This window comes from Trichomonas vaginalis, chromosome II (genome assembly GCF_026262505.1).
Source record: "Trichomonas vaginalis G3 chromosome II, whole genome shotgun sequence".
Classification (NCBI taxonomy): Eukaryota; Parabasalia; order Trichomonadida; family Trichomonadidae; genus Trichomonas; species Trichomonas vaginalis.
The window spans coordinates 24,118,088-24,140,158 of record NC_067204.1 but is presented as its reverse complement, the minus strand read 5'-3'; the positions used below and the strand labels follow the sequence as shown (position 1 = coordinate 24,140,158).

At 32.0% G+C, this 22,071-nt stretch overlaps 5 protein-coding genes and 1 pseudogene across 6 annotated transcripts, besides 8 other annotated features; 3 read left to right on the top strand and 3 right to left on the bottom strand.

The window, feature by feature from the left end:
- Nucleotides 1-2,650: part of a mobile genetic element that runs on past the window's edge.
- A 1,644-nt stretch (nucleotides 2,651-4,294) lies between these two features.
- Nucleotides 4,295-4,332: a mobile genetic element.
- Nucleotides 4,333-6,030: 1,698 nt separating this feature from the next.
- Nucleotides 6,031-6,068: a mobile genetic element.
- Nucleotides 6,069-6,160: 92 nt separating this feature from the next.
- Nucleotides 6,161-6,197: a mobile genetic element.
- Nucleotides 6,198-7,382: 1,185 nt separating this feature from the next.
- Nucleotides 7,383-7,419: a mobile genetic element.
- Nucleotides 7,420-9,240: 1,821 nt separating this feature from the next.
- Nucleotides 9,241-11,340: a mobile genetic element.
- On the top strand, nucleotides 9,808-10,419 carry TVAGG3_0600420 (annotated as a pseudogene). The gene has a single exon. A coding segment is annotated over exon 1 (612 nt).
- Nucleotides 11,338-11,658: a mobile genetic element.
- Nucleotides 11,659-22,071: part of a mobile genetic element that runs on past the window's edge.
- Nucleotides 11,914-12,348, top strand: TVAGG3_0600390 (uncharacterized protein; the record flags this gene model as incomplete). Its single annotated transcript, XM_051239751.1, has 1 exon — nucleotides 11,914-12,348. One exon carries the CDS (start codon nucleotides 11,914-11,916, stop codon nucleotides 12,346-12,348), a length of 435 nt encoding a protein of 144 aa, XP_051097575.1.
- On the bottom strand, nucleotides 12,501-12,743 carry TVAGG3_0600380 (uncharacterized protein; the record flags this gene model as incomplete). Its single annotated transcript, XM_051239750.1, has 1 exon — nucleotides 12,501-12,743. One exon carries the CDS (start codon nucleotides 12,741-12,743, stop codon nucleotides 12,501-12,503), a length of 243 nt encoding a protein of 80 aa, XP_051097574.1.
- TVAGG3_0600370 (kinase C-related family) lies at nucleotides 12,792-13,022 on the bottom strand (the record flags this gene model as incomplete). The annotated part of the gene is made up of 1 exon (XM_051239749.1): nucleotides 12,792-13,022. One exon carries the CDS (start codon nucleotides 13,020-13,022, stop codon nucleotides 12,792-12,794), a length of 231 nt encoding a protein of 76 aa, XP_051097573.1.
- TVAGG3_0600360 (uncharacterized protein) lies at nucleotides 14,592-14,852 on the bottom strand (the record flags this gene model as incomplete). Its single annotated transcript, XM_051239748.1, has 1 exon — nucleotides 14,592-14,852. A coding segment is annotated over one exon (261 nt), but the record flags the coding sequence as incomplete, so codon positions are not given.
- Nucleotides 15,349-15,609, top strand: TVAGG3_0600350 (uncharacterized protein; the record flags this gene model as incomplete). Its single annotated transcript, XM_051239747.1, has 1 exon — nucleotides 15,349-15,609. One exon carries the CDS (start codon nucleotides 15,349-15,351, stop codon nucleotides 15,607-15,609), a length of 261 nt encoding a protein of 86 aa, XP_051097571.1.

Here is a 22,071-nt window from a genome sequence, read left to right as displayed (position 1 = left end):
AGGTAATGTTATACCTGACTGTTTCCAAATGAGTTCAATATCATAACGTGAGAAACCTTGAAAGATAACGAAGTCAGTTATGAGCGTTTTATGTTTAAAGCTAAAAACCTCCATGTTTGCATAAGTATTGCTACAGTTAAGTGGTAATGTCTGACTTTAGTAATGATGTTAGCTAATGGTGAGTCTGGTTTTGACACTAAACCCTTTCCGGCGAAGTCGTCACAAACGAGCAGAGTGTTTGAAGGATATTTTTTGAAGGGGTATTTTGAAAGTTTTGACAGAATGTAGTTTGTAAGTCGTTTCATATTGTAAACTCCTGAGTATTGACGTAAGTGGTGTTTGTCAATAATTCTTTCCATCTCCTCAGAAGTCTTTTGCATTCCTGACTGTATAAATTCAACGATGGCATAATATTTCTCTTACGTCGAATGTAACGTTGAAGAAATTCAATGAGTTCACTGTCTGGAACTTTAACGACAGAGGCTTGAACTTTTGACATAAATGTTTTCGCTGTTGAGTCCATAGAGTCTGAAGTTGCTGATATAATGATTTGGTCATAGTAAGAGTCGTTTCCTAAACGCTCTGTTATGAGTATATGACGAATGAGGTTAAATGTCTTACCTGAACCCATCTTTCCACAATAGAAATACACACCATTTGAACAGAACTCATAGTCCTTACTGAAAGGAAGAATAAGAGAAGAGTTAAGTTTGTCTGTAGTTTCATTCATGTCTTCATCTACGTCATGTATTAAATGCTTCATTTTATCTCCATTAAAAATGCAAGTCAGAAATATTCAGAACATAGCACCGAGTCTAACTGACAAGAGTATAAAGATATATTATGAACATGTTATGATGAAACCAACCAAAATTCAAGAAGTCAGTATACTTATGAATATCCAAGACACTGGGTAGAGTATGTAGGAGGTGAGAAAGCTATTGAAATCAGACAGTTCGAAGTATTCCAGCAGGAAGAACAATATTATTGAAAAACTTTAATGTTTTGAGATATAATGATGAAACAAAGAAGCAAGATAGTTTTCCTGTTGCTGTGTATGTGAACCTAGACACAGGAGATGACATGAAAGTTTTTAACACAAAGCTTCAAACAGTAGTGAGAGAACAACTGACTGCGGAAGGACATCCATTACCTTCAGAAGTTACCATAGCATATAATTTTGAAACAAACTCAATAGTTAAAGTAATCTCTGCAAAGAAGTCAGGTTTTACATTTAATGAAGCAGAGTATATTCGAATGAAAACTTCAAAGCTATTGCATGGTTAGATAATGACGATTGCTTTAAGAAAATATTTAAATACAGTGACTCAAAAATGTCAATAGATGACCTTCGTGGAAGTTTACCATGACGTTTACAGTAGAAGGTTCAGCAGGATTGCTTACAAGATTGTCAATTGGTGGTATTTGGTCTCGTGAGAACATTGTTATAAAATCCAGTATAAGTGAATTTGCTGAAGAATCTATATTATGTCTTTCAAACTATATGTATTCGCCGCCGAAGCATTATAGTATAACAAACTTTGTCAGTAAGTTTAACATAAGACTTGTCGAACCTTCTTCAATGAAAGATGTTGTGCTACCTAAAGACGGAAAGGATGGACTCATTATTGAGATGATTTTAATAGCATATTAAATGAGTTTGTTCTTGAAAGTCATTCATGATGAAATAACTGTTGTAGAAGATGTTAGCAATTGTTCAGACATTTTGAAGCGTATAGATGATATAAGAAATAAGTTAGATAGACCGCAAAGCGGTGAGGGCGAAGCCCGTGAGAACGCTTATGTTTCATTGACTTTCTTCGTAACGAGAACTTTTATGAGATAATATTGAAGAGAGATGATTTTAATATGGTGTAAATGGTAGCTTGGGCAGCTTTAGGCGCAATGGGAACAAAAGCATTAGCATTTGGAGCAAAAGCACTTGGAGCTTATGACGCAGTAAATAAAATGAGTGGAGGTAGGGTTTCGAAGACATTAGATGCAAATAAGGAAAGATTGGAGGCTGGGTTGCAAAGAAGTTAAGATTAAATAAAATAGGGCTCATAAATAAAGCATCCAATTTGGTTGCGACTGAGTCAGAAAATGCTTTAGGAAAGGACGATGAGTTTGCAAAACACGCAAAAAGACTTTAATGACCAGATGAAAGGTGAAACAATGCATTTAAATAGAGTCGATGGAACTAAAGAAAATGTTTCTTCTCCACCAGTAGTTCTTCCGTATGGTCCCTATGGAATGTATGGAAACCCTTATGAACGACCATTTGACCCATTGACTGGTGAAGTAACTGGTATCATTACGGCCGAAGAAAAAGACAGTCAAGTTGGAGACAGACGTGAAGAAAGCAACTAAAAAGAAACAAAGGAAGAGAGTTATAAAGCAATGAATTCAACAGGGTGAAAAAACAGGTGAAAAAAGAGGTGAGATCTCACCACTTCACCTAAATTTATTTTGTGCTATGTTTTATACGTGTGAGGGTGGTGATATCATTAATTTTTAAGTTTATTTTTTATTTTACTGAAAATTTTTATTTGGATGTAAATGACAGAACAAAAGCAACTCATACAAATCGAAAAATATAACAAACATACATTTAAACATTTATTCTTCCTTCCTGAGCATAATGTTCTTTCAAATACATCGAGACCAGTTGACTTTTCATTGACTGTGTATAAAGGAAAAAACCAGAATTTTCGAAAAAGTGACGCCAACTATTAAAGTTATTTTATTACTAGATTTATTTACAAATTATAAGATAATATCATTAACCGAATATATTTTTAATATAAATAAAAACTTTTTTTATACAAAAAATTACAATCAATCGATAAATATTATAAAACATTTATTCCAAAAAGATTAAGTAATAGGTGGGCCTGCTATAAATAATTTTATGTCATAAAGCTTACAAATTTTAGATGGACCACAGTGAGAATGTGAGTGGTTAATTTAAAGGTGGTCTGATAAAGACATCGAAGCTTACTCAACACAGCATGAAGCAGTTTCTAATACACAATCTTACTAGTGGTGTTTCGGTCGCCAGCGCTCTCATAGGGTGCTGATTTCAAAAACCACTACTTCAAATTATTCAACAATACTCAATGCAGCATGAAGCAGCTACTACTGCTGTATCTTACTGGTAGTGTTTTGGTCGTTGGCTCTTGCACAGTCTCTCAGATTTTCAAAATTTTTTTTCAACACTATCTTGTTTCGCTCTCAGAAAGCTATCCTACAAAGACATCGAAGCTTACTCAACACAGCATGAAGCAGTTTAATACACAATCTTACTAGTGGTGTTTCGGTCGCCAGCGCTCTATAGGGGTGCTGATTTCAAAAACCATACTTCAAATTATTCAACAATACTCAATGCAGCATGAAGCAGCTACTACTGCTGTATCTTACTGTAGTGTTTTGGTCGTTGGCTCTTGCACAGTCTCTCAAGATTTTCAAAATTTTTTTTCAACACTATCTTGTTTCGCTCTCAGAAAGCTATCCTACAAAGACATCGAAGCTTACTCAACAACAGCATGAAGCAGTTTCTAATACACAATCTTACTAGTGGTGTTTCGGTCGCCAGCGCTCTCATAGGGGTGCTGATTTCAAAAAACCACTACTTCAAATTATTCAACAATACTCAATGCAGCATGAAGCAGCTACTACTGCTGTATCTTACTGGTAGTGTTTTGGTCGTTGGCTCTTGCACAGTCCTCAGATTTTCAAATTTTTTTTTTTCAACACTATCTTGTTTCGCTCTCAGAAAGCTATCCTACAAAGACATCGAAGCTTACTCAACACAGCATGAAGCAGTTTCTAATACACAATCTTACTAGTGGTGTTTCGGTCGCCAGCGCTCTCATAGGGGTGCTGATTTCAAAAACCACTACTTCAAATTATTCAACAATACTCAATGCAGCATGAAGCAGTTTCCAATTCAACAATACTCAACACAGCATGAAGCAGTTTCTAATTAAATATATATATATAAATATATCATATATAAATATATATATATTAAATATATACATATAATAAATATATACATATATAAATATATACATATATAATATATACATATATAAATATATACATATTAAATATATACATATATAAATATATACATATATAAATATATACATATATAAATATATACATATATAAATATATACATAATATAATATAATACATATATAAATATATACATATATAAATATATACATATATAAATATATACATATATAAATACAATCAAAAAAATAGTGTTTGAAAATTTAAGGTTAAGTGTCACTTTTCTAGTGTCACTTTTTCGTAAATTCTACCACACTCTTTATTCTTCCTTCCTGAGCATAACATGTTCTTTCAAATACATCCGAGACCAGTTGACTTTTCATTGACTGTGTATAAAGTTAGAAATAGTTATATCATTAAACCATATGATGACGAAGGTAAGTTATGTAAATTGTACGTTAAGAAGTTAGAGAAAGTTTATGGCTTCAAATGAACTACAATAGGGTAACACTGATGATGAAGATATTGAGGAAAATTTATGAGAACATTAGTGAAGTCGTTAGTGAGAACGATAGTGAGAACGTTTATTTTTTTACATTAGTGAGTTTGTTAGTGAAGTGAAGTGAGTGGTGGTTTTGTAAATATTTAAGGTTAAGTTAGTGTTGTCGTTTGTGTTGTAAAATATACGTTACCGGTTTCGTAAAGTGTCAAAACCGTTAAGTGGTGTACGGAGGCGCGCAGTGCCACAGTACCCAACTTAACCATACTAACTAATGCCTCTATAGTATATTCATAATAAAAATTAGTATACTATAAAAACTTGATTTGGAAGAAAATTAATGTGGAATAAGAAGATTGTAGAGAAACGTCTCATTCTGCGAGACAGTCACAAATAATATCTCCTTACCATATCAAATCCTTAATTTTATATATGCTATTTTTTTAATCTTTTAAAAATTTCCTTTAACTCTCTTCAAAGACTTTCTTTTATGTCAAAAATTTGTTTCACTTTGCCCCAACTCATATACTCTAAAAAATATAACAATAGCCAAATATATAAAATTAATTTTTAATTCATTAAAATTATATTTATTCAAAGTAAATCCTCATATAAACTTCTATGAACCATCCTCATCTGTTAATTCAATCAAGTATTCTAAGAAATTTGGGCAATTTTCTTCGAATAATTGGCTCTCATATGAATAATCTATTAATTCAATTTTGTCATGCATAAAATCATACTTTCCGATATTGCAATAGCATTTTTCAAGAGCCAACAATAAATCAATTTTAAATCTTAGACTGTTATTATTAAATGATTCAAGTAGTCCTTCCTCCAATAAAAAGTGGTACATTATTTGTTGATCGTTCTGTGAAAATTCGAAATTTAAGATACAATAGCAATTATCTGAACGAAAAAATTTTTCTTGCTAGAATTGTAATCATTATAATTATCAATAATATTTGAAAAAAAGACCGCTATAAAAGATAAAATCTTGATCGAAATGCGTAAAAACAATGAAAAGTATCTGATTGAAGAATTCTGGAACGCTTTGGTCTAGACACCACCATATGTAACGGTTAAGAGAGAACTGTTGATCTTGCATTATAAAGTCTACTAGTGAAATTTCGTTATTCATTAAAGAATACAATAATGTACCTATTTTCTTTGTTTATTATGTGTTGATTTGTTTTGCCATTGAAAATAACATAGATATGTATCATCGGATTCTAATGCTAAAATTTTAAAGTCGTAATAAATAACAATCCGGGTAAAAACAAGGATATTTTCGTCAAATGCATCTATTTTGTCAACAGGAAATGGTATCTTGGAGACACAATCACCAATATCAATATTTTCAACATCTTGTTTATAAGATTTGATATTCATTAAAATTTGATATAAAAAAGTAAATTGATTGCTCAGAAAATTGAGAAAATTGAGAGTAACCACCAAATAAGATTTTTAAAAATAAAGAACTAAGGGTACAGTATATGAGAAGGAAGTGTTGTATACAGAAATTCATCAAAAGTGACACATCAGAAAGCTAAAATAGTGAATTTTTGGAACTTTTGATAGAGCACGTTTTTAAATATTAATTAAAGTAAATGTATATTTTGTAAAGATTCTTTTTTGTAATAAACAGAAATTCATCAAAAGTGACAGCTCTCAATTTTTTGACATTTGTAAATTCTAAATTGAATGAGAAAAATGAAATAATACTAAGCATAATACAATATTCTAGATTTAATTATAATTAGGAAAAAGTTAGTTTTGAGAGTACTTTTCATAGCATATAGAATGAAATCTTCTGAAAAATAATATCACATAAACTCATATTATTTTCTAATATATAACTATTTTATATAAAAATCAAATTCAATGATCTTAAAAGCGAAGGATAAACCTCAAAATTTACGAATATAATGAGTGGGAATATAATGCTTATCTATCATAAAACCATATGAAATATCAATTTTTGCTTTACGCCTAATTTTTGACGACAATTAGCAAAAAAATGTTAAATGTTAACACTCAGTCCATTTGAATATGAAAAATAAAATTGACTTTGATTAAATGTTTTTATTTATCATGCAATTCTTCTTGCGACCAAAAGATTTGAATAAAACTTCAAAAAATAAGATAGCTTAAAAATAATATACGGTAGTGTTTACTAATAGATGAATAGTATATAAATTCTATTAAAATGGATTTGATCCAAAAAAATATAAAATTTGATCATAAATAAAATCGTTTTTAATTACTTCTTCATTTAAATTATAACAATTATTTTTTGGTTTTATATTTTTTTGGATCAAATCCATTTTAATAGAATTTATATACTATTCATCTATTAGTAAACACTACCGTATATTATTTTTTAAGCTATCTTATTTTTTGAAGTTTTATTCAAATCTTTGGTCGCAAGAAGAATTGCATGATAATAAAAAACATTTAATCAAAGTCAATTTTATTTTTCATATTCAAATGGACTGAGTGTTAACATTTAACATTTTTTGCTAATTGTCGTCAAAAATTAGGCGTAAAGCAAAAATTGATATTTCATATGGTTTTATGATAGATAAGCATTATATTCCCACTCATTATATTCGTAAATTTTGAGGTTTATCCTTCGCTTTTAAGATCATTGAATTTGATTTTTATATAAAATAGTTATATATTAGAAAATAATATGAGTTTATGTGAATTATTTTTCAGAAGATTTCATTCTATATGCCTATGAAAAGTACTCTCAAAACTAACTTTTTCCTAATTATAATTAAATCTAGAATATTGTATTATGCTTAGTATTATTTCATTTTTCTCATTCAATTTAGAATTTACAAATGTCAAAAAATTGAGAGCTGTCACTTTTGATGAATTTCTGTTTATTACAGGAAGAATCCAAAATTTTATTTTTAAGGTTTTGCAAGAAATATTTTTATTAATAAACGGTAGAATAATAATAGGAATATCGATATTAAAAGAAATACATGAAATAAATAAAAATTTGATTCAACTTTGACAAGAATCACAAATGATTCTTCTCAAAGTTGCTCAGTGAACAACAAACACTTGTTATTGTTTATAATTCAAGTGAATGTTGTACACAAAGACAACAATTGTCTATCAATTGTTGTCTTTGATTCAACTTTGACAAGAATCACAAATGATTCTTCTCAAAGTTGCTCAGTGAACAACAAACACTTGTTATTGTTTATAATTCAAGTGAATGTTGTACACAAAGACAACAATTGTCTATCAATTGTTGTCTTTGATTCAACTTTGACAAGAATCACAAATGATTCTTCTCAAAGTTGCTCAGTGAACAACAAACACTTGTTATTGTTTATAATTCAAGTGAATGTTGTACACAAAAGACAACAATTGTCTATCAATTGTTGTCTTTGATTCAACTTTGACAAAGAATCACAAATGATTCTTCTCAAAGTTGCTCAGTGAACAACAAACACTTGTTATTGTTTATAATTCAAGTGAATGTTGTACACAAAGACAAACAATTGTCTATCAATTGTTGTCTTTGATTCAACTTTGACAAGAATCACAAATGATTCTTCTCAAAGTTGCTCACTTCACAACACCCATTAATTCTTTTGATATTACACATTAAGCTAACCAACCACACCAGTCATTTTATTTATATAGCTTTTATCCGTAACATTTTTAAAGGATTTCAAATAATTTACTTTTTCAAATATTTACTAGTTAATATCTCAATCAATTTATCCTCTTATTTATATTTTTAAAATTTTCATCTCCATCACCATTCAATTGGAATACTCTCATTTTTAAAATATCTTAATATAATCAGAATTTTATTAGTAGGTTAAAATATTTGCGAATATTAATTATTTGGATCAAAGCTTTCATACGATTACATTAATTTTTTAATCGAAATTCTATTTCATTACTACCAATTTTAAATCATAGCAACATTAATAGCTCATCTACTTATATTCCATCATAATGTTATTTTATTCAATTTTATATATCTGATTTTCATATTTTTCAAATTCTGTCGCAAAATCTTTAAAATTGTTATATTTCCTTACAACACGGTTAATATAGTATTCTCCTTAACTTGTTTAAATGCAATTTTGAATATTGGAAATAATTAAATATCCTAATGTAAACGTTTGCTCTTAGAATTCAGTGTCATAGTCGATGTTTCTAACAAATTAATCTTTTTTGCATTGATTTCGAAGTATTGCATTTTTCATTACGGCCAAATCTGCCTCTCTTCATTAGATTGATAGCTCACAATAGTTCTTTGTAATCAGAGAGGAAATATCTTACGAAATATACCTCTAAATTTTCACTTTATAGATAAATGTTATATTTTCCGTTACTCGATTATTGTCCAATAAAACCACAATCATATTAAACTTCGTCCAAAATAAACAATAAAGAATAGTTTTTAAGTTTCTTAAAAGGTTTATGAAGGTTCATATTTAATCGATTTTTTTATTTTCAATTCATGTATCTATAGTTCGTTAGTCTATCATCCTTCATAAATTATCTGCAAAGAATTTTGTAGAATCTCAACTCTGTGAGGAACTACAATAAATTGAAAAGTCATTTTGTGATATCAAAATCCAATATATTATTCTTTCTAATACATATTAATAATATCTTGAGATGTAGTACACTATATATATATACTTTCAAAAATCTTATATGTTTAATTGTTTCTATACGACGTCAGCTATGGGTGGGTTGAAGGAAAAATTTGGGAAGCATATAAGTCTCTCATCTCTCCTCGTTCATACCTTGAGATTCATATCATGACTAATACCATTAAAGTCAAAAATATTCCATGGGAACGACCAACATTGTTTTAAAGTTTAACCTTCAATTGACTGATGGTAAACAAATTCCATGCATCTCTGTCGCCATTTCTGTTAATATTTTTGCTGTCATTCATATCATCCACTTCTCCATCCGTTAACTTTTGAGGATATGCGTTAGAATAGCTGTTCTTAAATGAAGGCTTTTCACCTTTGAGAGCATAAACTCTATAACTTTCTGCATACTTTATGTTTGAACCTCCTGAGCCATCATTGACATAAATTTTTATAGGCTTCCACCCTTTGTTCATGTTCCTGCTTCTTCCTTAGCTCTTTTTTCAGTAGTTCTACATCTTTATACACAGCACCTGCTCAGTGAATTCAACAATATTTTCATTCGTTAGCTTTACATTCAAACCCTTGTCGAGTATATTGTTCATTTCATACATATAAAAGGTTTTTATTCTATATGAAATGAGAAGCAAATCCATCTTAGCTGGTGCCGTTAATGTTCCAATTGAACCAAAATCAAATGTTGACTCACGAACGAACAACAATATTGTCATAAAGAACTATAGTTCAGAGTGTTTGAAAACCAGAACCAGAGCTGAAATCTGTGAATTTAAACTCAGCTTCAAACGCTAACGCTACATCAGATGTTAAGTTAGAGTATCCACCACTGGACCAAATTCTTTCAAGAGAAGCCAACGACAATCCTTACACAAATGTTCAAACAAATCCTTCAGACAACGTAGACCATTACCTTCTTCAGTTATACCAAACAATTTTACTCAAAGACGATAAGGAGCTTTTGGTAAATCTTATAAGCAAGAACCAAATAATTCTAACAAAGGAGGACCTTGAAAATGTTATATCACGAATAACAGGAAAACAATGTGTCATTGACTATCTCGACCCTGAAATCGAATGCTGTGGTCAAACGCCACCATTCATGAAATAGGTAACATCCGCATCATTGAAACACCAGGAACTACAGGAGTTGAGTTTAAGTATAAATATTCGAACGAGTATACAAAACTTTCAACAGAATATAAACTTTGCTTGAAATATGTTTTAGTAAATTAAAGCAATTTGTAATATCTATCCAAAACTTCTTCAACAGTATCGAACTCATCTTCATAATGCAAACCTAATCTTATTGACTTGGTGCAGTTTTCACTAACACAATATTTTTCTGTTCTCTTGACTGACATAACTAATTCATTTGTTTCATCAAACAGCAACAACCAAAGTTCATGACCTAATACATAACATTCATACTTTATATTTTTAGCTCTGAGTTCTCTTGTAAGCTGTTGCATTTAATATTTTCTAAAAAGTCAACTTCAAACAGTCATTCGCACTGGTGCTTCAGTTCTACAGGCTCTCCTGAAAGTCAACAAGTCTGAATTGCATGTCTTTCAAATTATGAGGACTAATGCGAACCCATTTACCTAAATGAGTTGCTATGACAGGAACATTTGGAATGAACATTGAATTGACTGCATAACAGAAGGATTTATATTCTACTGAACCTTTACTATTAACTCCTGAAATACCTGTGACATTAGCTATTTTAGACTCAATGTATAAACAATTACCATAACATACGTATGGAACAGATTTCATCTCAATCGTTTTGTCAACACTTTTCAAAGGAAATGTCATATGGTATGCACCCAAAAGAAGTTGTACTCTATGACTCATTCTTGGTATCTTAAACTCCTTCGCATAACTGAACTTCAAAACTCCTGCAATAAGTTTAACATTCATTAAGTTTTCTTCGTTATCCTTGTTTATTGTAGTATTTATGAGAGCATTTAACACTCCAGCTAATGTTTCCATCTTATATTCTACATTATTGTGAAAATCTTATTCGTGCTTCTTTTCCATCTATTTCAATCTCCATGAAATCTGTTTCATCTGTTATAACGAATGAAGCAGATATTTGAAGTCAACCATTCTGAATGCAAGCGCCTCATTCTGTAGACCTAAGTTTGTTTGGAGTATATAAGAATTTCCGAAAAAGTGACACCCAAAAAGTGACACTTTCAATAGGGAGTAAACACTTAAAAAGTGACAATTTAAAATTCACAATAAATAAAAATAATAATTTTTTTAGTCTATTAAATTATTCTTTTCTTTGAAATCCTCTAAAAATTCTTCGAAATGTTCTAAAATATAATCTGGAGAATTATAACAAAATTCATTAATTTCTAACATATACGTATCTAACAATTCATTTGGAATTTCAAACGATCTTAAATATGTAATTGAATTTTGTATCTTCTCATTTATTTGAGAAAGTTTTTCTTCAGCATTTTCAGTTAGTATCCCTAAGTCGTGTACTGTGGCACTGCGCGCCTCCGTACACCACTTAGCGGTTTTGACACTTTACGAAACCAGTAACGTATATTTTACAACACAACCATAACACCAACTTAACCTTAAATATTTACAAAACCATCTGATATATAAACGACTTCACTAATGACTTCACTAATGAATTCACTACCGTCCTCACTAAATAAAAATAACCTTATTTTTATTTTTTTAAATTTTTTATTTCATTACAAAGACATGTCCGACTACATTTACTATGACTCTTTCCCAGAACGTTTCCGTGAACTATTCAAAACTCAAGTAAAACTGAGAAACATGCATTTTAACAAAGATAGACCCATTGACGATGAAAGAAACCCTGAATATATTACAATCCCATATGACGCAAAGTTCATTGCATACATTCCTTATGGTCGCAGAGGAACGAAAACTATTTCAACAAAGAACAAAAATTATTTCTGGAGCGATGAAGAAAATTGCCTTATCTACATAAATGCATACTTAAATAAAGCTACATATTGTACAAAAGAAGGTTGGACTGGATTTGAGCTCTACATATACGACGACGATGGAAACAGACGTTGTGTATACCCATACGATAATATGTACCATTGTTTTCATCAAGCATTAAACGAATACATAGTCAGTAAGGGTCTCATTCCTGCTGAGTAGAAATGTTATATTTTTGTTCCCACATTTATTTAAAAATTAATGATATCACCACCCGCACACGTATGAAAACATAGCACAAAAATAAATTTATGTTAGAATGTTAGATCTAACACGTTTTCTAACACGTTTTCTAACCTGTTGAATTCATTGCTTTATAACTCACTGTCGTCTGCTTTCTCCAACTCTTCTAACTTCTTCTTAAGTTCAGCAATGTTGTCCTCATGAAGTTTAATCTTTCTCAAAATACCTTCTCTATCTAATGGTTGCTTTATCTTTCTAAACTGAACTCTACCATCCTTCATAGTATGAATGTAAAAACCTTCTGGAATAGTTCCTGATTTAATGTATTCTACCAAAAACTTTTGTTTCATTGCTTCAGTGACTTTAGTCGTCATTTCAATCAAATAAAAATTTTAATATTAAATAAAAATAACGTTATTTTTTCAGTAAGGAAACGCAGGAGTTTTACGATTTATTTGAGGAGTAGGTTCTGGTTTAAATGTTGGAGTCGGTTTAGGAGTTGACTTTTGAACAGGAGTTTGTACTTCCATAGGTTCAGGAGTTATTGAAGGTTTTGCTTGTGAAGGCGTTGGTTTTGGCGAAGGTGTTGGAGTTTGTTTAACTTCAGCTACTTCAGTATTATTTACAACATTTGCTTTATTTCTTTTCAACATCATAACTGCTCCTGCTGTAGCTAGCAAACCTAGTGGGAGACCATATTTTATATAAGGACTTGACCAAATGCTATTTTTGACAGGAGCTGGTGGACACCTAACCTTGGTGAGACTGCTCTTTGCCATTGTGCAGCTCGTAAGAAATATTCAATAGGTGCTCCATAATCGTTTGGTAAAGTTTGTTTCATAGATGGTGAAGGTTCGCGAGAGCTTGATGAAGAACTCATTATAAGCTTTAAAAATAAATGTTCATCCTTTATTCCTCACTGTCGTCCTGGCTAAGTTATAGTCATCTAATCTTATTATGGGGATGCCATTAGACGCACCTGAATGGCAAAGCAACAATCCCTCATAAATCCAATAAGTGCTTTGGTACATTTTCAGTTGCTATTCAATAGTCCTTATACAGACAATTTGTATGTTATTGGAGCAGTAGATGTTTGACCTTGCTGAAGCAAAAGTCCACTTCTGTTGGAAAACAACACATAAGAAATGTGTGTTGTCATAGCTATCCCATTTATGTTCCACACTACCATCATCCACCAATGACCTCATAACATCTTCATTAAATCCAATCATATCATTGTTTGTATTGCAAGCGTTCGCAACCATCATAAAATACAGGTCCATATGATTTTTCAGGTTCTGCAGGCATATTTCCATAAGCTCCATGGAAAGCTGAAGATATTAAACTTAGGGTTCTCAAAATTAACATAATAGTTGTCTTTCTTTCTAAATAGTGCCCAAATACTTTTAACATTAATAGGCGTATAAGCTGCTGTAAATGTTGCACTTGAACTATCTGTATTCTTTGAGAATGAACCGTCCATAGGAATCCAATCCATAACTTTAACAGGAAAACAAAAGCCTCGTTTGTATAATGTTCTACAAGTTCTGTATAAAATGTTAGGGTCTAAAGAGAATGACTTTGGATGAATGAAACATTCATTAAAATCCATCTTTGTTCGAAATAGTTGCTGGTTTACAGTTGTAATAGTAACTTTTCCACTAGCTTCTACTGCCTTCGTTATCATAAGTGAATGGTTCATTCCATGGAACAAATTTATTTGTCGGTGGATTTGAATCTGAAGCAAATGCAACTTTAAGAGTTGGATTGAAAGCATGATATCATTTACAGATATAGATGTGCATTGTAAGGCGTCGCTACTGAACTTTACTTTAAGCTGAATGTTTCCTGCAAAAGCTGGAATAAATCGAATAGCTTCTAATGGAAGGAATCTTCTAACAGGAATTCTTAAACGAAGCTTAAAATCATATGATTTTCCTGCTGTAATTGGACCACTAACAATTTGTCCTGTTCTGCATGTTCCCGAATGACTCCATACATCTTCATGTCGAGTCTTTGAGAAAACATCTACTTTCTTTATTTGTTCGGTAGTTTGTGAGTTTGAAGTTATATATGCTTCTTCTCTTGCGTTGTCTTGAGAATATACGATACGACCATTTGCAAGGATTTGATATCCAGCAACTGCATAGAAAGCGTCATCGAAACCAATCCAAAATCCTGGTGGTTTGTTTTATTGGAACCTGAACCAATTTCTTTATCTGCAAAAATTGACCTTCCATTTTATACGTAATGAATGTATTGTAAAGGTCCAACATATTTTCACCAGGAGGTGAGAGATTGAATGTTACCCATGTGTTATCTTTAGCAGTTCCAGGTTGTGATGGAATCTTTGCGTCAGAATATTTTCTATTAGTGTCACCAATTTGAACTGCATTGTCTATGATATCGAAATATGAGCGAATCTGATGAATATGCTCTGCTGGAGTAAATTCGTTTAGCTGTTCGTTCTGCATGTATTTACTTCAGATAAAAATATCTATTTACTTCATTATTCTCACTCTTCTTCTTGGTATTCGTGTGGGAAGTTGTTTCTTGACATTTTCAATGAACTGTACATTCTCTTTTGCTCAACTTCTTTCACTGGTGGCGGCGGGTTCTTTGACTCGGTTGTTTTTCAATGAAATTCACGAACTTTGCAATATAGCTCTTGGTTCGTTATTGAAAGTACATCTGGCTTCTTTTCTTCTTGTTCTATTGACTTTTCAGTTTGAACAGAAGGTTTTATATGGCTTCGTGGACTTCACCCTTGCCATACACCTTAATGTTGTCGCTCTCTGCATTCGCTAATGGAACCTTTCTTTTTCTTACGTATATTTTACCATCTTTACTCTGACTTACATAATAGAAAGGATGTTGTATTCCTCTTTGCGTCATTTAATATAATAGACTCTCGCTCTGATTTTGACAAGCTCATTTTACATCGGTTAAAGTTTTAATTTTGTTTTTATCTGCAGTCAAATGACTCAGACAAGCCCTACGGACAAGACCCAAGGGGTCATAGATGTTGAAGCATTGAAGAATGAAATTCGCGAGCAAATTTTATCCGAACTGAAGGAACAAAAACAAGAACAAAAGCCAGAGAGACCAAAGAGAAAACTTAGTGAAAAACAACTAGCTGCATTAGCTGCTGGAAGACAAAAGAACCCACGTTTGCTGGCGAAGAAAGCTAGAGAAGAAGCTGAAGCAAAAGCTAAAGAAGCTGAAGCAAAGAAAGAGTAAATGGTTTATTTTTTATCCGAATTAAATGTATAGACAAATACCTTTATCTGTTGCGTTCAGTAGTGAAAACCCTGACGTCAAAATAAAGGGGAACAGAGTAACGTTTAAGTTTCCAACAGACTGGATTGTGAACATAAATGAAGAGAAGTACATTGCATAACATCTATGTATATAACACGTGCTTTCAGAAAAGGTTGACTTTATACTTCAAGTCGAGATAGAAAATGACGAACAGTCTTTAAGCGCCCAAAACATTCACATATACAAATACTTTAAAGACGATACAACATTGTTGCAATGTATGATTTCATTTAATGAGATGTTCGAGAAAAAGTTCAACATTGAAGTACAAACTTTACAGCCTTTACGTGAGTTTCTTGCACAACTGAAAGAAGAAGGTAGTCAGCCACAACTTATAGACTTTCATTATGAATTTAATGAAAATGAAGATGGAACTCATGACTGTCAATTCATTGTATTTCTCACCATTCAATGAAGTCGCTAAAAAGAAAGAAAATCCATTACGTATAAGGTTTCAAATCTCTGAACCAAGTGATGATTTTAAGAATGTTTTCAATTATGATGCAATGCTTCCGAGGAAAAATGAATTTTCAAAGATTGTAACACCTGGCATTTGGGATAGAAAGCAAGCAATACTTTACTCTAATATAGCCAAAGGCGTTGAAAATGAGTTCATTGGTCATACAAGAACTTCACCACTTCCTAACCCTAAATACTATAAATTAACTGGCTTCAATCGTGAGTTTTGGATAGACATGTTCTCCACATGACCATAACTGCCCAGTGTTCTTACCTCCAGATGGGAAGGACTGTCTCTACATTGAAGCACAACTCTTAAACTCTACCATCGCAGTATTGTAAAATCTACGCTAGCTTTATTTTTTATCACGAATGACCTCATTGCTGACAAAAATAAATGACCTCAGAACTTCAACTTACGAATAAAGCTTGTTTTAGTCGTTATTGAAAAGTTGAACTTTTCAGCCAAAGCAAGGTTGACATGACTTACATAAGTCGAAGTGCAATCTCTTGACCATCATGAAGTGCTTTGTAAAGTTTCATTAAACTGAACTCAGAGTCTTTGTCATATGTTCCAACAGGTAGTGAATGTTCTTATCTTCATTGTATAGAACTTGTATAGCTTCAGGAAACATTTCATTAGCGGTTAAAGCAATAACATCTTGCTTCACGCCTTTCATTCTGCAGTGAAATGCAACTTCATTTAAATCGTTAGTGAGTAAGTCTATGTAGGTCTTCTTTCCACAGAAAATACTTTTATAAGCTAAACTTTGTTTTCCAGGTGTTATTTCTGCAAAGTCGCTATGAAATTGACCAAGGTTCGTTCCTATAAGTTCTCTACCGTATCTCTTCTTAAACTCTGCTGCAAGCTTTGGGATGTCTTCATTGAAAATATGCATGCTATCGGTATCCTGGTAAAAGATTTGAAGTCCCATGTCCTCTGCAGTACAGAATACTTCATTCATAATACGTTTTGACATAGACAGAATATTAACACCAAGTGGACAGAAGTTAAAGTGTCTGCAAATGCTTTTCGTTAGCTTGAAAATAGTTTTATCTGAACCATCCAAACCTTCGAACTTCACTATATGGTTGTAATTTCTTTATAGCATATCTTTATAGCATCTTTGTCACTACTATGGTTATTTTTGACTCAATAGGAGATAGAATAGTTTTGCAAAAATGCTGTTCAGAATGAGTTTTATAATTTCTTGTAAGGGGTTTTCTTCTTTCTTATACTTTAACCTTAACTCAAACAACTTCTTTACTTCATCTCTTATTCTCATATCTCTGTTTCCATCGTAATAGTATCCTTGCAACACTTCACATTTGACACCTTGATATTTTATGAGGTCTTGTAATGTTATATGGTCAACATACATGAGACAGCAAGTGTTTTGAACTTCTTGGAACGTTAAGTTCTGGATTTAGTTCAGGGTCGCAAACTATTAAATGAAAGTGTCTGGGTATACCAATCTCTGTTATCTTAATGAGAACAAAGAAGCCAGAACATAAACTTTTCACCAATGGGTTCCTTTTGGTCGTCATCGAATAAATGTCTCATGAGATACTCTGTGCTTAACATTTCTCCTTCAATACTTTTGGAATACCTTCTAAAGTATAAAGTCTTGCTATAGCTGAAGGATATAATGAAACAGTGTCGAAGTCAGCAATGAGTTTCTTTTTGCTCTTTTGTTTCATGTTATCTGACAACATACATCTTCCACCTTGAATGCATCTCGAAATAAATCTCTTGGTTTATTTGAGAGGTCATAAAATTTCCATTCGGGAAGTATACTCTGTTCTCAAACAATTTGTTAGCAATAGAACAAAATACTAACGTAGTCATAAACGTTTAAATCAAACTCTTTCAATAAGTCATTGCGGAACTTTACAAAACCTTCTCTTAAAATTCTTACATCTTGTTTGCAGTAAAAAGTGCTATATTTTTCTAAGTCGAAGTGGTTTTCATCTATTCTGCAACCTTTGATGGAATCTATGTTCTTCATAAATGTATCTGCATCATGATAAACTTACATGCTTCAGAAATGACACCAGTTCTGTTGTCATTTGCTAACAAAACACTGCTGTAGTAGTTATATGGAAATACTTCTTTCGGTCCTGTTGTAAGTAAACTAGCAGGAAATAGTTTAACTTCTTATTTATAACACTGTAAGAGTCTTTTATAATAATTGCCCGTCCTTTATATTAAACCAGTTATTTGCATTGTTCGTGAACCTTTAATGATGGGAGTTCCTTTCACTTCTGTCATGTGTCTTAAGATGAAGTTTATTGTCATAACTGAGGTTATGGAAATATATTAAACTCTTGTCAGGAAGTCTTTCAAAAATTCTGTTGCACAGTTTTGACCCCAAATACTTTCACTAACTGAACCATCTTCACTGTCATAACAGATGTTTAAAAGCTTTATGAAAGCCATCCGTTACTACACTCAAAGTCAGCAAAGAAAACGTGCTCAGGTATGAATTTAATTTTAGCTTATTTACTTCTTTTGACTCTGCTTTCTTCTTCAGTTGTACACAATACTTTGGAGCATATGTCAAATCTTTAAATGGTGCAAGGTTCTGTTTATATAAGTCAGTAGTATATGTGAAAAGTTCTCCATAAGAAATAGGTCGAAATATTTGCACTCCCACAAGTTTTCATAACATCCCATAACGGTGTTGTTCTATCATAACGAACTACATATTTATCTTCTCTCTTTGTATAAATCTTCATCTGTTCTCAATGTTCATTCCACCACAAGCTTTGAGAATTTCTTTATAGTTTCGAATGAAATATGTTTCATTGGAAGTCTTTCATTTAACATGTAGTGGTCTTCAACAAGAAGTAAGTCAATAGTCTAACAGTTTCGCATTCTTTTGGTATGTATCTCTTTATTTCATTATGTCTTGAGTCATTGAAAATAAACCAATGGTAACATGAATGCTATACCAGTTGCGTCAGAAATTTCTTGTACTTTACTTTGAGGAAAGTCTCTAACACGAATGACTTCTCTCATGTGGTCAATAGTTCTTCATTTACTCCAGCCTGAATACAAGCATAAACAAACAATTGTCCTCTGTCATAAGTGTTGCAGTTCTTTTGTTCAGTTCATTGAAGATTTGTAGCGTTCAAGATTTATAGGTAATATGCAAAGATACTTCCAGAACTGACCGCTTCTCTTCTTTATAAAACTTCTTTTCACCATTATCTTTCCAAAAGCTTCTATAAGTGCTGGGTTTCCTGTTTGCTTAAGAGCTTCCAAAATGGCTTTCTGGTCATTTTGTCAGTGTTGCTTTCATCTCTATATGGTCTTTTTTTGGTTTGCCTTTCTTTACATCTGACATCGTTAAGCCTTCATATTCTGTAAATCATACATCTTTATTTCAGTAAATTCTTTAGTTTGTCAAAGAAGAAGTCATAGTGCATTTCAACAATACTGCAGCATTTGCTTCTACTCTGATATAAAGTTCTCCTTCAAGAGCTGATGTAGTAATGTTCCAATATTATTGAGGTTTAACCGTAGAACATTCATACTTTCCCCACAAGTTTATAACATACCATCCATCTTTGTTGTGAGTTTATTTTAATTTCTCTAAGAGTCTCATGAAAACCTTACCGAAATGTTTTGTGTAATAGGTCTCTGTTTGGTTATCTAAAGCTTCGATGTTAAAGTCAATGAGTCTATTGCTGACTTCACATTTCTCTTCCTATTCTCTTCATCTTTCTTTAACCATCTCTCACCTTCTTTTGGTTTTGTCGTCAATGGAACGAATGACATACGTTAGCTTTGCGAACTTGTTCTATAGCATTTTAAACATCTCTCTTCTCTGTTGTTTTCAGTGTGTCGTCTCTTCTCTTGTTTCACCAACGTTTTGCATTTGTTATGTCAAACATTTCTCTTCTTACTTCATGAGGTATTGAACGTCTATGATATAAGTCAATAGCAACGTCATTTAAAGGAAATGCTCTTGCATGGACTTCGTCCTCGCCGCGTTGCGGCTTTATGAACTCATGAATTCTATCATAAGTTATTTACCATTATAGTCATTGAGGATGTCAGCGAGTGCCTTTTTGTTGTGTTAATGCTTTGCAACATCTATGTTAGCTTCTGTAAGAAGTTGTTTTATTTCCGAGTGTTCTAACTTAGACAACTTCCGATACATCTTTAGTAGAAATAAAAAAATATTTTTTGAAAAAATTAGATTAGATTTTTTTTAAGTTATTTTTCAAAATAATTTAATATTTTTATTTTAATGAAACACATGCAAGATTGCAAGTTCTTTTCATACAATGCTCTCGCTACTGCCATCAAGAATGAGTTCAATGTGCTTCAAACGTTAATGTTATCTTTAACAAGAAGTTTGTGAAAGAATCTAAGTTCGTCAGTTGTCAGACCATTAGCTATTGTCATTGACCGCAAACGTTATACTTCACAAGAGTTAGCAGTAGGTTTGAAACAAAAGAGTATCTTCGTGAATGTCAAAGATACTCATTATACTGTCATAAAGAACCTCAACATTGACTTCTTCAGTATTGCTATGAATCTTTCCGAACAGAAAGAATATAAGAAGGGTGAAACAAATGTGAAAATTTATTCTTCATCTCTGAAAACAATAACGAACAAAGATGTTATACAAAGTTCTTACAAAGTTGAAGAAGCTTCTATTGACATTGACGAAGGAAGTGAAATGGTTGAAGAAATGACCCTGACGTCATTTAAGCAAAAAATATTTTTGTGAAGAGGTGAGATTTCACCTGTTTTTTTTTCACCTCATTCTCTCTTCGTTAATGTTGTCGTGACTTCTTCCGTTAATGTTGTCGTGACTTCATTCTTCCTCTTTGAAGTTATTCGAAATATTCTGTTATTTTTTCCTTCAGTAATGTTAAGTCTTCTTTGAATGTAAGTATTGTGCAACCTTTGATGTCATAGTGTGTTGAGGAAGAGTATTTTTGACAATTTCCTTATTTGCTCATTCGGTGTCATTGAAATCGGTAAGTTTTCACGATAGACCAGTTTCTGTCAGATTTGTAAATCTTAGCAAGGTCATAAAAGCTTTTGTTGTTTCTCTGACTAATGCAACATAACCATATCTTTATCTTCTTCTTCTCCAACTCTTCAGTATATATCATATACTTATAACTCTTTTCCTTCCTTTTGGTACCGAACGTGGTATTCTTTTTTCTGTATGCTTTTGTCTTTGGATTCAATGACTTCATCTTTTGCTTGAAGTTTCTTTTCCATCTCTCCACGTTCTGCTTTATATAGTTCATCTAACATCATGAAAATATAACAAGCATAACGAGGTGAAAGCCCACATTGCTACAGCATTTACTAAAAGTCTATGAACATAATAACCTTTCAAACCAGGAGCCAAATTCTTGCGATTTCGTACGCGAAACTCTTCCCTCGGTTTTCCGAGGGAAGCAATCATATAGGAAATTCTTCTAAAATTCTTTTGCCTGTTGGTTTTCAAACCAATGATATGCTTGCTTTGTAGAACTGAAGAGCATTCATTATACTTTGCATTTGGTACATGTCATCTTTGACCGAACGAATGAGACGGAGTTGTTTGTTAAACTGAACCCACTCGTATTCTTCATTTATGGCTTCATGAACGATAGCAGTTGTTGTGTTCTCTGTTGTTGACATATCTGTCCTTACATACAAAATAAAAATTTTTGTTAGAAAAAAATTAGCGTTATTTTTTTTTGAGATAAACACTATATCTTCACAACATTAAATTTTATCCTGTATGAAATGACTTTAAAAAGATTATTGACTGACTTCGAATACTATCTCATTGACGCACTGACAGACCCTCAAAAACTGTGTGTGAAAGTTCTTTAAGCTTTAAGATTGAAGGTACGACGCATTTTTCTTCACTTAGTATTTGAAAGAATATGACCGTTATCATA